This window comes from Colletes gigas, unplaced genomic scaffold, assembly GCF_013123115.1.
Source record: "Colletes gigas isolate AHSC1104 unplaced genomic scaffold, ASM1312311v1 Colletes_gigas_Sc00008, whole genome shotgun sequence".
Taxonomy (NCBI): domain Eukaryota; kingdom Metazoa; phylum Arthropoda; class Insecta; order Hymenoptera; family Colletidae; genus Colletes; species Colletes gigas.
In genome coordinates this window covers 7,684,842-7,700,893 of record NW_025106637.1, presented here as the reverse complement: position 1 = coordinate 7,700,893, position 16,052 = coordinate 7,684,842, and the positions used below count along the sequence as shown (strand labels likewise).

General features: G+C 45.8%; 1 protein-coding gene across 1 annotated transcript; it reads left to right on the top strand.

The window, feature by feature from the left end:
- The first annotated feature begins 6,563 nt into the window (after positions 1-6,563).
- Positions 6,564-7,829, top strand: LOC122396856 (forkhead box protein D3-like). Its single transcript, XM_043395571.1, has one exon. It carries the CDS (start codon positions 6,759-6,761, stop codon positions 7,827-7,829), a length of 1,071 nt encoding a protein of 356 aa, XP_043251506.1. The 5' UTR covers positions 6,564-6,758.
- The last annotated feature ends 8,223 nt before the right edge of the window (positions 7,830-16,052 follow it).

Genomic DNA, 16,052 nt, shown 5'->3' with positions numbered 1-16,052 from the left:
AGCTACGTCGCACGAAAGGTGACGCAACGAGAGCGAGAAGAAGGGGGAGAAGGAAGAAAATCAACCCGCATGTGCTCGGACGCACTCGAAAACGAAAAGTACTTTTGGACCGAGAGCGATATGGAGGCGGTGTACGTCGGAGAACGTGAAGAGTGTACCGAGGGTGCGTGAACTATGAAATGCACCGGCAGTACACGGTCCCTCTTCCGACGAATGTAGCTCTGAAAAGCCACGAGAAATGTTTGTAATTGGGATCGTTGGCCCGTCGCGCTCTCGTTTCTTCGTCCGCGGGTGCTACGCCAATGCGCGTTCAGACAGGCTTCTACGCTTATTTCTTTCGCGCGTATGTTTGGATCAAATTCATACTGAATTTTCCAACGATGGAATCTGGTGGGTCTTCTCAAACTTGATCTAATAATCGCGACATCTTCGTTCCTGTTGTACCATTCTAGACTTTCTTGCGACTTCCTGTTGGACACCATAGGCGTCGAATGTAAAATTTATCCATCAATTGATCCTATTTTCTTTTTTCAATTAGCGTCGTTCTTTTCTCTGCTTTTGTTATACTTTTGTCTCTGGACAGAGAAGATCGATGAATTACGGTGCTCCGAAATTCCTTTACACACGTTTCAGCCAGTCGTTTTTACTCGTCGACATCGTTAACGTCACGATCGCGAAACGCCGTTGTACGCGTGCACGCCAACGGGAGTCTATCAATATTTCATAAGCCTGGTAAAAAGAGACGAGTGTTTACAGCACGCTAAGCGACAAATCCTCGATCTTGTTCGCCGGTTAGCCGTAAGTGTCTTCCCCGTCGGGCGATTTGCATCGAATTGAATTTCAAATTCGTCGGCGCTCTTGTGGCCGCAGTCTCGAGCATCCCAGGACCCTCGTGCTCCCGATCCGCGCGAAATGACATTATTATTAATATAGTCTCGCGATCCCACGACGTATCGACGAGCTTCCATAAAGCTTGCAACCCTCGCGTGAATGCATTTCTTCAATCTAAAATCGATTTCACCATTGAATCACAGTCGAACCTTGATAATTAAGACCTCAAAGAAAGGGAAGAAATTTTCCTAATTATAGGGGGGTTCGATAAAGAAAATTCGAACAAAATCTTTGTCTTGCAGAGCTTTAGTTTTCACTTATTTACGTGTAAAAAATTATTTTACTCGACTGAGCACGCTGCCCTCCGTCTACAGCCACGTGCACCCTGAAGAAAGGGTTGTGAAATTCGAACGATCCAAAAAAAATGGCAAGAAACGCGTCGCTGGTTTCGTCGGTGGTATCAAGCGTGGCCCGGATTACTCGTGCACGCGTCACAGAGAAAATCCCGCGGTTCTTATCCTCGCGAGGGAAGCGTTTGTTCGTCGTCTCTGAATCGTGTGGGTAAATGGCTGTTCTCTTTAACCGCGTACACGACGAGGAGAGCTCGTCGCGAGAAAAAAAGAGTCGTACCGGGAGTGGGGAGAGAAAGAACGAAGGAGGCTCGTCTCGCGAAAAAAAGAGAGGATCAGAGAGTTCTCGAGCCGAACGACGAAGGTGAAAAGAACGACGAGGGTGTACGGGGGGAGCGGTCGGCGGGAAAAAAGGTAGAGTCACCGGCGGGAAAAACGGTGTCTTGGAAAAGGTGCAAAGCCGACAGTATTCTTTGTAGCAGGGGGATATTCGCCTTGTGTGCCGAAGACCTCTCGCACTTCTTTACCTTTTCGCCGTTACCAACCCTCCTACCCGACACCGCCCGCCCCCTCCTCGCCTCTTACTTCTTCGTCGACGTCCACTTCTTTCTCGCTCGACGATTTCCACTTCCTTGCTTCGCCGCCGTCTCTGTTCGCCTTCGCGGGCTAAACGATTACAGCGCAACTACCGCAGCGTCGAATGCTGGCCGACGTTGGTAGTAGTGGCGACTTACTTCTCCGCCCACGCCTGGGGATCCCTTGCTCGACGGGGCACTTCTGCCACGAGATATTTACCAACATCCAAGATGGCGGGCATAATCTTCCCGGGCTTTTGGCCGTAAGTCAGCGAGTCATCCACGCAGCCAGTCCCTTTTTCGCCCGTAAACACTTTCGTCGTTCTCGTTTTACTGACTCCGCCCTTTCGTCGTCTTTCGACGCCCGTCTTGACGTCGCAGGACACGGCTTCGCGGCTTCTCCCGGCTACGGCGTTAACCGGGAACCGCCACAAACGGCGGCTCCTTTCCGCGCGGGATCGATCACAAGGCCGGTCGTGCTTCTTGCGGCTTCCTCGAGGCGTACGCAGCCAGCCGTGTAACTCCAAGAAATTTTCACGGAAACTTGCTGACGGACGCGCCTCGTCCCAGTCTTCGGGATAAGAGACGCGTCCTTTAGGAATAACGCGTACCGATGGCGGACAGAAACATGTCCATACGTTTCTAAACCGGGTCTGGAACTATCAAAATAACTCGCTTTTCAGATATACGACACATTCTATGAAGAACCAGAATATCTTAATAAGCAGAAACATTTCGAATGGTGGACGTTGAAGATTGCACTATGAATGTCCTCGAAGTCTCAGATTAAACCATCTTTAAGCGTATACAAAGGGGAATCCCGTTGAATAGAGCATGATAAAATTGTTAAAATTATTCTATACAAAGTCATTAGACGAATCTCTGATGATCTCGACCAGCGTGTAAGGAGGAAATCGTGAAAGGTGGGCGCGTAATAAGTACAAGAGCTTCGCGGAAGGTCCTCGAGATTTATTCGAAAGGAGATCGAGAGGGAAGAAATCAGGAGAGGTAAATACGTGTCGTGAGAGTCCAGGATAAGAAGCAATCGAATCGAATAGTGGAACTCGTGGAATCCGCAATCCGTCGCGAAGTGAATGGCGAACGCCTAAGGGTTCTATAGCAGGGTATACCGCCGTCTATTTCTCCCTTCGACGACCTAACCTAACCTAGCCGGAACCTTGGATTAAAGGCAGTAATCGCTGAATCGGCAAAAGACACGGAGACGGAGGTGAAAAGAAAGATTGTTGATCTTTCGGCGTTCTTCGTACCTCCAATACTTGCCGAAGGAAGAGTCAAGGAAATCTATCAAGGCGGGAGGAGTATCTCCGATAAACGGAGCTTTCTTCGACTAGCTAAACGAATATCATTTGCAACGGATACAGTTTACTATGCTGCTCTCCTTCCATCGAAACCCGCTCGACGAACTATAACGAAATACCATTTTCGTACTTCGAATATCTCTTTTCATTAAAGTCGCAACGTTCTGTTCTTGAACACTCACTACAAAAATCATTTCTGAATTAGTTTTAAAAGTTTGATGACTTACATTAAGGAGTTCTGCACGGACTGGGGGATGCGTCTGATAACGGACGGACTATTTCCCCTGATTCTCTTGTATCTTCTCCCTCCAATCCTGAAACAGATATATGGTTTTAAAATCTGTATCGAAATTTCGTCCACTGTGTTCTGAATAAAATTGGAAAATAATAAACCCGGAAAGTCTGAACAAGTGGTCTTGCCCTATGGGGATGGATTTTCATCGGGGTTTTTCGGAATTCGTGGGAGCCGCGCGACGGAGAAAGCCAGCAATAACATGATGCTTCGATACACAATGAATATCGGCGTAAATAAATATAACGCGGAGGGGAAGGAAGGGAAAGGAAGAAAGAAGAGCAAAGCGGTGCTGGTAGTCACGGAAGTGCCTCGCTGGTACGCGGAGTAAGTGCAATAATACCAGATTATTTGCATCGCAAAGCCGTGCGTATGGGTAAACACAATATTCGCTCTCTGCTCGGCTCTGTGAACCGATAGTGCGCTCAGGTAGATACGCATCCGTCTATACCACTCCACCAGTATACCCGTCTCTCTCGTTCTACAGCGATCTCGTTCGCTCTCATTCATCGTTCTCTCTTCCGTTCACCCTCTATTATCGTCCCCTCTTTCTCACCCTTTCATCGTATCCCGTCTATCATTATACCCTGCACCCTTCTCTTTCCACCCACGCTTTTCGATCTCTCTCCGCCTTCGTAACCCCTCCCTCACGCTTCGATGCTGTCTCTATTTCTCTTCCTCTTTCTCTATGTACCGCCGCGGCGTAATACAGATTCTATTTGAGCTGCCTGAGGGAAGTTAACTCGTGATGCGTGCTGCTCGGCTCGCTCTGTTGGCGATACCACCGGATCCCATCGTTCTCCATTTCGACGCTGAAAATCCAAGGACCCCGGGTCTCGAGGACTCGTTTCCGGCCGAACGTTGCGCTCCTAATTACGAGAAACCGTGGCACGCCGCGGACAGAAGTCACTCCGGGGGTAGCGCCAAGAATAATTCACCGATTCGAGCGATCAACCAGGGAAATGAATATGGAGTACCCATACACCCACTCTGGGGGTGCAAAAGTAACGGAAGATGCTCGTAAACGTCCGTTTGCACGGCCTGTTGAGAAAATAACTTCGATTATTAAGTAATTCTTATAGTCCATATCATATAGAATGTTGCAGACTGCTTGTAACTTCGGTATAAACAATTCCATTTGTTCCATAACTTCCAGTTGGAAGCATAGACATTAATAGCGACTATTATTCTAAGACAAAATGGTTTATTGAGTTGGTCCCGTGAATGCTTCCGTATTGAAATTTCACAAAGAATTTTTTTTTTATTATACAATAAAACGCAAGTAGAGCGTAAAAGTTACCGAGGCAGCGAAATATTGATTTTCGTAACATTCGAGTAGGATCTAGTAATTGAGGTTAAGTAGAAACTGCAAGGAGATTTGGGGCAAAAGTTTTGCATTCGGTTAACTCAACTGCTCCTTAATTACGGTTAATACGATCGTTCCTGCAAAATTCTGTCAAGAGGAATATAGTAATTGGTGCGTTATTGGTCGAGTTATCGTTGATGCTAATAATAGTTAAAATTTGGTAATTTATCCATTGATTAATTTTAGTAGATTCACGTTCTAAATCAAACGACAAGGAATTGAATCGATAGGTATGTATCGTTTAAATTAATCGTCTGCCAAACCGATCACGTATTTCTTATGTATTCGATTCCACCGAGCGGTTATCCGATAGTTATCGAAATAGCTGCATTTGTCTCTCTATTTCCGATAATCAATATTCTATAATCGTCGATTCGCATAAGGCATCAGTTTAAGAGGCAAATTACAAACATAATATTGTATCGTTGGGTGCCTGATCAATGTCGAGTATATCACATTCCTCCATCCCTTATTTAAAGACGTCTCTGTCTCAGGACTCTAAAATACGAGATTAGAAAAACCGATATATGTTTCATAATAACTAAGACTTCTTCATTTTGAGTTACAAATCCTCGACAAAATTGTTACACGAATTGTTGTCAGATTAGACATAGTCTGGACAAAATGACGCGATGTTTTAACATTTGTTTGCGGTATTTCTTATTTAATAATCATCCCTAAACTTGAAGAGAACCAGCTCGACGCATCTTATTCGAACTACCATTCTTGTCGGTGGTCGAAAAGACGCGCCATTCCTTAACTCGAACGGCTATGTTGAGAACCGCAAATCTATAGACCGGTATCACGGAAACGAGTATCGATACAGCCTCGGCTTCATACGTTCTATTAGTATGTAACGCCTGGTCCCTTTACCGCGCCGCTCAAAGCAAAGCAGCCCCCGGAGTGTTACAATTTCGCCCTCTCTACCCCAGTCTGCCTCGAAAGTCCCTTTATCTACCCCGCTATTTTCCTAACTCCGACGTCCCCTCCGGGGGTTTTTCCTCGTTGGTGGTGACGACAACGATTCCTCTTCTCCCGAAAGAGGATGGAAGGGAGCCTCTGTTGCCCGGCTATGGTGGGGATACCCCGCCACCCCTACAGTAGGGGTTGAAATGCCCGCCCATCGGTCCGCCCACGTAGGGCCAAAGCAGTCACTTCGAATCAATTCGACCCACGATTTCGCCTCGTAGACGGTCCTCCAGGGTGCTGGCACACTCGCATTCGCGCTTCATAACCTTCGACCGCATTTCGCGCACCTAACCTAGCGCGATCGAGACCTCGAGGTCTATGCATATCCGTCGGGACGACGGACAAACAGTGGATAAACAGTAAAATCGCTAGTTCTCTCGTTCTTCCCATCGTGGTAAGTGACTTGACGAACCGACAGTCGAGAGTTTAAGGACACGTGAGGCCGGAAGACGTCGCCGGGTCAGCCGCCGAGGTTCGCGCGCGAATCACCGATCGCTGGAGGAGCTCGTCGTTCGGAAGACTCGTCGGAGACGCGAGATCGATAAGCCTCGAGCATGAGCGAATATCGTGACGGGTCCACGTAGATCCAGACAGACGACTGGTGAACGATAAAGCCGCCTCGAGCGCGTCACTAAGAGCGACCGCGGCACCGACATCCTTGAGACGCAGCGTCGTTGCTCCGCGAGCGAGCGGATGACGGCGAACAGGCGAAGAAAAAATCATCGTTATCGTTGTGGAAACAAACTATTAGCGTAAGATAGCATTTCGTCGGAGCTGGCGCGCGACAGTTGCTCCGGTAAAATATGTCGGAAGAGGAACGTTCACGGTGCATCGCGACCGTTCAGTGACTCGCTACCGACGGTCGTTCGTATCCGACGAGCATTGTTCTTTCAGCTGTAGCCGCACGACGGACGCACATGTTCACAGAATCCGGAGCAGAACCGTGGAACCGACGTGAAATGACGTGGACCAACGGCGACCGCGAACAGGTCCGCCAAGACCACGGGCATTAATTCCCGACGATCGACGCGTGAATGTGCCCGTCAAGTAATCACGATGGAACCGCGTGGGATGATGATGTCGAACCTGTCGTGCGACGGCTGCGCGGACAGCGATCGGGATTCCGACAGCAGCAGCATGATCGTGGACCCGGTGAGTCTCGACAAGAACGATTTGTCGCCGTCCCAGTCGTCGTCGAGTCCCATAATACCGAGCTCCCCCGTGCCGCCCACGTCCTCGTCGCGAAACCGCGGCGGTAGTCGTAGTAAGAAGAATTACACGATGATGTCGACGAACGGTCAACAAAAGGCAGCGTCGCCCGGGCAGGCCACGTCCTACGGAAACGAAAAGATGTCCTCGTCCCTGATCAAGCCGCCGTACTCCTACATAGCCCTGATCACGATGGCCATACTCCAATCGCCCCAGAAGAAGCTCACCCTGAGCGGGATCTGCGAGTTCATAATGTCGCGGTTCCCCTACTACCACGACAAGTTCCCCGCCTGGCAAAACTCCATACGACACAACCTGTCCCTGAACGACTGCTTCATCAAGATACCGCGCGAGCCCGGGAACCCCGGCAAAGGCAACTACTGGACGCTGGACCCTCTGGCCGAGGACATGTTCGACAACGGGAGCTTCCTGCGGCGCAGGAAGAGGTACAAGAGGCCACCGCCGCATTATGTACTCCGCGACAGAGCGATCATGGCCACGTTCGCCATCTGCGGCGACCGAGGACCGTGCCCCGGCGGCGGCGGTGGGCATCCCGGCGCTCTGACTTATCCCAGCGCCGCCTACCTGTCCCCGCCGCCCGGTCTGCCGTTGCTCGACTTCTCTCCTTCGACCTTGGAGGCCCTCAAACTCGGCGGGTTCCTGGAACCGCCGCCGCCGCTGTACAAACCCGTGCCCATCACCGCCCCGCCGATCAGGCAGCTGGACCCGACGCCCACGAGGACCAGCACGATACCAACGAGTCATCCTCCGGTCGACAAGAAGAGGAACTTCAGTATCGACGCTCTGATCGGCAAGCAGGCAGCCAGCGACCAGAACTGCGGCGGTTTGTTGGATCTCAGTCCGACGGAACATCGGGAGATCAGAAGTCAAGCGTCCGCTTTCTCGCCTCTGATCTAGAGGACCCGGAGGATCGAGACTCTCTCGGTTCGATCTCGAAGGTCCGACGGACCGCTTTGCCCCCGAGAGCCTCTCGTACGCGAACGCTCGGACGTTCAGTCGTCGTTGGCTGAGATCTGGTCCGAGAGTATTTGTTCTTTTCTCTTCTAGCGAGGCGAGGACGATTCGAGGCGTATCTTTAGCGGGATGCAACGCTACATTGTCTCCGAATTTCCCTAATTTAACGCGCTGGCGGTGAGGGTTGTCGATAGCCTGATCACTAGCTACGAATCGTAGAAGCAAATCGCGAGTGACACGATGGAAAGTGAAACGATCTCAGAGGACCGGTACGGTACCAATAGAAGAACTCGCTACGAAGCTAAGATTCATACGTACGACTTGTGTAAAAAGACGCGGATGGGAGAATCGAATAATTGTAAAAAAAAGTGTAGTGCAATAGTGTAGTGATTTGTTTAACGTAACGAAAGCGTCCCTCCGCTCCGCTGACGATCGAAAGATTCTTAGTGACTGTACGAACTTGAGTAGTGATGAGACCAATCCAATGACATAGTCGATACGTATCGATTCCCAAGCAATGTGTCGAGGTATCGATATAAGTAAAATGCACTTGACGTTTCTTCTAGTATCGATACTATTCAAGCATCATCGAGGCCTCGACGAGACGATTGTGTAGGCGTCAGAGTTGCCGATCATTTGAAAGCTAGTCTTCAGCCTGTAAAGAAAAAAAACTGATTAGAATTCAAACTTAATAACAAGAATCTTTGAAAAATGCTATTGAAAAAGACTTTATATCAATTAAACCGAGGACTGATTAAAAAGTTAGTAGTATTTGAATAAAATTCATCGCATTGAGACTTCTAAATTCGAAAGATCTTTAAAAGTAACTGATACTTTGCGCGCGTTGAAAATGCAGTTAAACGGATATCGAAGATGACGCGATTGATAAGTATCGATACGGCAGTAATATGTCTCGATAAGTCTGAAACGATTTGAAGACGTTCCTCGGAGATTCGATACGGGAGTATCAATGCGAAACGTAAATGTATCGATGGTATCAAATCAGTCCCATCACTACACTTGATTCTTTCCGAGCGAAATTCGATGTTCCATTTTTCCCCAGTCTTTCGTTCTCGCGTTCTACTCACTTGGTCCAAGAAGCCGCCCCCGCAGCACGTTTGGCTCGCTCGTAAACGATCGATTAATATCGGCACTGTAAATACACACCCCCCGTACAAATCTTTGCTCAGCTTTCTATTGTTTGCGAGTGAGTGAGTGAGAGCCAGAGAGAATGATATATCGCGACAGAAAGAGAGAGAGGAGGTCAGTTCACTCGAACGGATTTTAATGTAAAGCTCGATTCGCCGTGTTCTTTGGACAAGTAGACGTTTAGTGTACATAGTAATGCGAAATATAGGAAGCGTGTTGTGTAACGAATATTTGTTACTTCGATCAATGAGAATTTTCAGAATGCTCGGGATGAACGTACTTATCATCGTTTCTCAAACATCCGTCTTATCTTTCGTTTCTTATTTTTAATTACGATGTTTGTTATGCAACGAGCGCAGAGTACTTACGGGCTGCGACATAGATTAATCTCGATTTCTGTCTAGTTTATTGATAATGAAAATGTTGACGTTATTCGCGAGGGACGGCCTCGTGATATGCGAGCGAATTTGGATTTAATTCGTTGGTCGTGCGCGATCCATCGAGCATATATCGAGTCAACATCGCTCAGGAATACGGTAATCGAAGATCTTTGATACGTTAAGTAAGTTAGACATTCAGTACGGATATTATTACGGTATCTTTTCTATCCGAGATGCTCTCGGTACATTTTTAAAAAGAAAACAGGAACAGGAAGATTAAAAGATAATTCAACAGTTTTGAAAATAATCGAAACTTTTTGTCGAAGTTAGTTTAGTTTAGACTTGGTAGTTCCACGGACTGATTTATTCCAGAACGAATTTATTTTGTAAGTGATACATTTTTTAAAGCGACGAATTATTTTTCAACGATTCTGTATTTTGAGTCGTGTACGAACTAGGAACACCGTTAATCGTGTCGTTATCCTCCACTTCGCTGAACAATTACTTTATCTGCAATAATTTCTTAAAACGAACGATTGCATGGATCGTTCATTTATTTGTTCCGTTAAGATGGAGATAGAGTCGGAGCAACGAAGAGCAGAGGACCTTGGCAGGATTAAATTGTTTTCGTTAAAATACAAATGAAACGACGAATACGATTACAAAGGCAGTATTAGAACAATTACTCAAAGACAGAATTAAAACGTTGCTGTCGGAGAGAATTGTTGAACCTATTGCAACATTGATTATGCTTTAAGAAACGATTATTTGAGTGTTATTACGCAGCCATTGTAATAGATAGAAACAATTTGTATAATTTCGTACATTATTTTTACACAAAAATCCCTCTAAAACTTTAAAACGATCAAATTAAAGTAGCAATTCTTCGAACGTGATACACGCAAACGATTATTAATTTTCAATCACTGCAATTATTTCGTCCGTCGATCGGCGAATATTAACGCGTTCCAGAAAAAAGATTTCACTCGTACTAAAAATGGTATTAAAAAGAATAAAACTTCAATAACCAGAGCACAATTTTACAAACGCAATATATAACATTGATTTATACTATTTTCCAACGTGAATAATTTTTTTTATTCGCATATACGGTATCAATTTTTTTTCTAATCGATCGACGAATATTACAGTGATTTTTTCGATCCCGAAAAATTGTACACAGAGGCTGCGATACTCAGGGTGCGATGTTGCAAGCGTAATGCATACAAATGAGTTGTATTATTTTCCAATCACCGGGAATTATTTTCCTTCGCTCGCGTGTACGATATTAATTTTCACGTGGAATTTCTTTCTAATTAATCAACGTACACTAATGCGATTTCTTTTATTCCGGGAAATCGTAAACAGAGGGTGGAATTTTGCAAACGCGACCCACACGGAATATTATTCTCCAATTATTGGAATCAGTTATTTTACGTGCACGATGTTATTTTACTTGCAGTAACGTTTTTTTATTAATCGTCGAATACGCGAACGTGTGATTTCTACGATCCTGAAAAATAGTGAACCGTAGTCTGCGATACTCGGACGGTAATTTTGCAAACGTAATACATAAAAATGATTTATACCATTCTCCGATCACTGGACGCTGTTCGTTCATTGAAGCGCGGGACAGAAATTTTTGCCAGAATTCTTTTCCGATCGATCGACGAATATTAACGCGATCCTAAACAAGAGGTCCTTTCAGTCAAAAATATTCAATGGATTCAATAAAATCATGCGTAAAAAAAGAAGAGGAGAAGAAAGAAAAGCGAAAACGCGGGGCGACGAGGCTCGTCGACGTTGGGAATCAAACGATTTTCAACGTCGACGCACGACGCTGGCTCTGATCCACCTGTAAGCGTTTTGAAACGCGCACGCAGAGATTCACGAGAAAAGAGAATGGAATAATTTGCAATTAATCCCCTCGACGATACGCATCCATGACGAGTACGCGCGTATTAGTCTATACATGTACACACGCAGACATATAAACCACCTAGTGAATTTCCCTCGATATAGGATGGCAATTGCGAGATAAGGTACGCGATGCACGATAGTGCAACGCTGCACCGATGCAACGAATCGGTCGAATCTGTGTTTACCCTTGCGTCAGAAACGAAAAAGGTGTTCTTATTTTATTCCCAGCGATCCGAGCACCGAAACTTCATCGCGTATTATCGATATCGTTGAAAGTAAATGTGGTATCCGTTTAAATTGAAAATTCTTAATTACAAAGACGATCTTCTTGATACGTACGATCGTCGGAATGTAATGTGAATTTCGTTTAAGAAAGAAGTTCTTTTTATCGATTCGTGGCACTTCGAGGCGAAGAATGCCGTGTTACGTTATCGTCAACATTTATGCAAAACCGGATTACACAGCTCGTGTGGCTGAGACGCGAACGACGTTTGTCACGATAACGAAAATCATTATACTAATAATAGACCTCCTTGCGAGATAAATCTGGATCTTGCGTATCGGTGTGTAACCGACGCGCAATCTGTCAGGATCATCCGTGGAATTTTCGCGTGAATTTTCTGACAGCAGTAAATACCATATTCGGCGCGAAAAATAATTTATTTCGATAGCGTTTTGCACTCAACGAAATTTTGGTCCGAACGAGCAGAGCGTGACGTTCAGTTGCATTTGTTCTAACAAACGCGAGATATCGTGCAATATTTTCTTCGGTATTAAACAAAAAAGGAAATAAAATACCCCAGGTAATTAACGATTATTGTTTGGACGATGTATATTTTACTAATGTCATCGAGTTTCAGCTGTCGTGTTAGGGTATTGTGAGGAAATTTAAGCGATACGTCTGTTTGTTCCTTTACTAAATAAGTACCGACGCCATAATGTATGTTTAGTTATAGGTTTATCGTTAAACTTGTCTCTTGTAGATTTAGTAAGTATTATACGTGTCAAAACGATAGATTTATAATAACGTGTAATAATGTCAACAATAAAGTACTGTTAAGTATACCGGTCGCATTTATTTTCACACACAATAAGTCCCTAAAATCCCATTCCTGGTATTGCAGAGATCAAGGAATAAAAATAATAGAATTGCACCAGGCTTTAAAATCGGGTGTCCCTAAATTGTAAACTATCGTGTTAATTTTTTTTTTTAATAAACTTCTTAGTGGAGTCGGTCCACCGATGGTTTCAATCGACGCAAAGTTAGATTGCAAGGCAATTTTTGGTGAAAACGATCGACGCGAGACGGTTGGAAGTCGAGTAGCTGGGTCGCGCGAGTCGCGTCGGGTTCTCATCGAAAGTGGCTGACAAAGTAGAAAGAAAGGACGTGTTCATCGTTGTCGCGATCATGGTACTTGGGCCGTGTGCACCCCTTTAATCGTTCGTCAAGTGTGTGTGCATTCGGAATGTAATATATCCTGGACGGCACGTGACGCGACACGTGCCGCCAAGTGTTTGTTTCGGTTTGTATTGTCACCACGGATACGTGGTCTTGCTACGGAGGTGTGCCGTGTCCTCGGGGAAGGGATAGGGACGCGCGTCCCTTTCATAATTCCACGCTCGTTCGAGTAAATAACGTGCCAGCAGTTGACAATTAGGACGATGGGAAAGAGATTCATTACTGAGAACGGACTAATAGCGAATCGATCGAGGGAAGGACCGCCGATGGGTGCCTAATAATCCTCGGGAAGGAACTGCGAGACCAGGTTGGTCCAAACATCCGTGAAACCTCGTTTCGAGTTTCCCAAGAATTTTCTCAACGCTGTCTACAATAATATTCGAATCTCATAAGCACCTGATTGTTTGAATATTTCTTAGCCCTAGCTCTATATAGTCTCCTTTTCAAGTTGTTTATGCTAATCGACGTACTGATAACGCGAAGAACTTTGCAGGAAACAACCAACCATTGCAAACATGGCTACTCCGGAAACTGGAGTAGACGGATGGCTGGCAGTTTATCTGCCAAGAGAAAAATCGTCGATAGATCTATGTTAAGAAGAAGCCAACGCGAATATCGCTGCATAAAGAGACGGTCGTCGCTACGTGCCAAGCCTGTTTGAAATACCGCCTCACCTCGACCCTGAATCTGAGCGTTATCTCGTTATTTTATCGCCCGCGATTTCGCGTTCGCTCGTGTGCAACTAGACCGAGATAGTGCAACAATAGTTAACTTCTGAAGCGACACTGTCGGCGATGTGTCACGCGCAACGGCGATCGTAAATCTTCTTGTCACATTGCAATCGATAGAAACGAGAGAGTCGAAGGAAGAAAAGAGACGCGAGATTCTGTTGCATTGAAGTGTAGAAATCACCGGTTATCGGTTGATCGTTCAAATAGATACTCGACATTGATACTGCTTACGATGGGTGAGACTATTTACGCTACGCTGTTAGATAATAAAAGATATTTTAGAGGAAACGAAGACCGCTCCTAGGTGGAATTATTCCAGCTGGTCCACGTTTCCCTATACCTTAGGCCTTGACCTTCTTTCTGAAAAGTTCATGTTCAAATCCTACAAGGCACTTTGGTACTACTATTTGGCAGAATTCTAATATCTCGGATATCTGGATAGTTCAAGATGTATCTCAGATAAAGTCTCAAGTACGATGTAAATCTTCCAGAAGTATGGAAAACATTGTAGAGATACCTTATACTCCCTACGATCTTCTCAAGTACGCTGGAAATGACGAGTATCGTGCGGTTCCAGCAAAATCAATCCCGTAATTGGCTGACGGCTCAACTGGAATCAGAGATTCTTGGTTGTTTATGACAGAGAGGCGAAAATAAGTGAGAGGAACGTCATGAAGGAGGGGTAGGAGAAAACGGCGAAAAAAATGAAAATATTGCGTAGAGGGAGGCTGGAGGTTTAGAGCAGAAAGGAATTAAAAACACGTGCAGAAGGACTGGGGGCTGGTTGGCAGGCTCGAAAAGCTGCATCGTTCCGGCTGTTTTCGTCACGATCGAGGAATGTAATATCGTCACCCCAAGCGACAAGAGTTGCCTTCGAGAGTATCGTCGTTTAGAATACCACGAGGGGGATGTGGGGGCCTGGATTAAACTGCAATGAAAATCCACTCATTTCCTACTCCCTTCCGCTCTCCTTCGTTCCTCTTCGACGCAGACACGCCTGTATCGGGGCGAGTAAACAAGTTATTACCTACATACCTGCTGCTGTCTCTTTCGTCGGCTCCCTGGCGATCATCTTTTTCATATTGCACTTTCAGCGAGAGACTCGGCATTAGTATCTTCCTCTACAGCTTTGCAACTACCATTGCGGTAGACTGTTCGCAGCAATTATTGGTTATTATTCAGCAGTGATGAATCTAGAAGGTTAATAAAAATTTAGGATCTTGAGGATTCGAAAATCCCTCTTCTAGAAATTAGAAACATAAAGTGTATAGCGTGTTATTGACAGTGCATTTGTAATCAGTGGCCCAGAAAGTCTCTGAGAATTGATTTTCGAAAGAAATAGGTCGGATAGAGAAATTCATGACTCAAAGGGTTAAACTTAACACAGTTTCTTCTGACGAACCAGAAACTTTTTAAAGAGCGATACGTATACGTTCGCAAACGCGTGCCAAGAAGCATCTGATATTATTTTTTATGATGAAATAGCACAAACTTTGCAAAATTTATATTTCCTCGAAGCTGAGGGGGTTGAAGAAATTGAGACAGATTTCGAATCAGCTTATTCGTCGATGACATTCGTTTTAGCGTTCTGTTAGACCCTAATAGAATTTTCCACTTCAGAGAGGAGGAACGAAAACGAGATTAAACATCGGCGTGCGAGCATTTCCATTAATTTCAATTTGCAATAAACGACCGATAGAGTATTAAAATGCAACTAGTATGTTCACCGGGGGTTAAATACTTCATACAGTTCGCGATAGAAGAATAGGATAAGTTCTCGTTGACTCGACGGTGAGATTAGAAGATCGATAAGCCAACGTAACAAGACATTAGCTAGACAATGGCCAAGAAAATGTTAAGTCTCCAGTACCGTGGCTACGTGGGCTCTAATTTCCAGAAACCGGAGCATCGAGGACTCCGTAAAAGAGGCAAAGTCGCGGAGGGACTCCGGTTGATGAACAAGGACAGGCCAATGGTTTCGGTTTTGCAAGAGCTCCTCACGGTGAAAGAAAAACATGGACCGCGCGAACGAAGACGGGATATGCGAAATATTTCGCGAACGTCGCGACAGGAGCATCGGAGGAATGGTAGAATCGGGTGTACACGAAGTGTCGCGTGTGAAAGATTCCGGTTGAAGCAGCTACTTCGCCTCATCCAGCGGAACAAGCAATGACCAATATTATGATAATTCTAACCCCCTCGCGTTTTATCTCACCACCTCGACGCCACCCCCTCCCCTGCTCCTCCTTCGGCAACATCAAGGTGCACGAGTCGCGGATATGGGCAGCCATATTTGAGGGTGCGGGCGTGGCTTTCCGGTTGCCCGGGGTAACCGGCACCGGCGTTATCCCGATATCGACCTGGGAGCAACGAGAAGGGTGGCTAGGCTTCTGTCCAGGAGGGAAAATGTTATCACTGCTTTGTGGTGGCTAAGATAGCAACCCACTTTCCCTCTAACCCTTCTTCGTCCCTCTACGAATCCTCATCACCTCCCACCCCCTTCCACCTGGCCTTGCTCTTCCTCAAT

Excerpts from the sequence above, each read along its gene's own strand:
- LOC122396856 (XM_043395571.1), top strand. The coding sequence starts at position 6,759 with ATGGAACCGCGTGGGATGATGATGTCGAACCTGTCGTGCGACGGCTGC.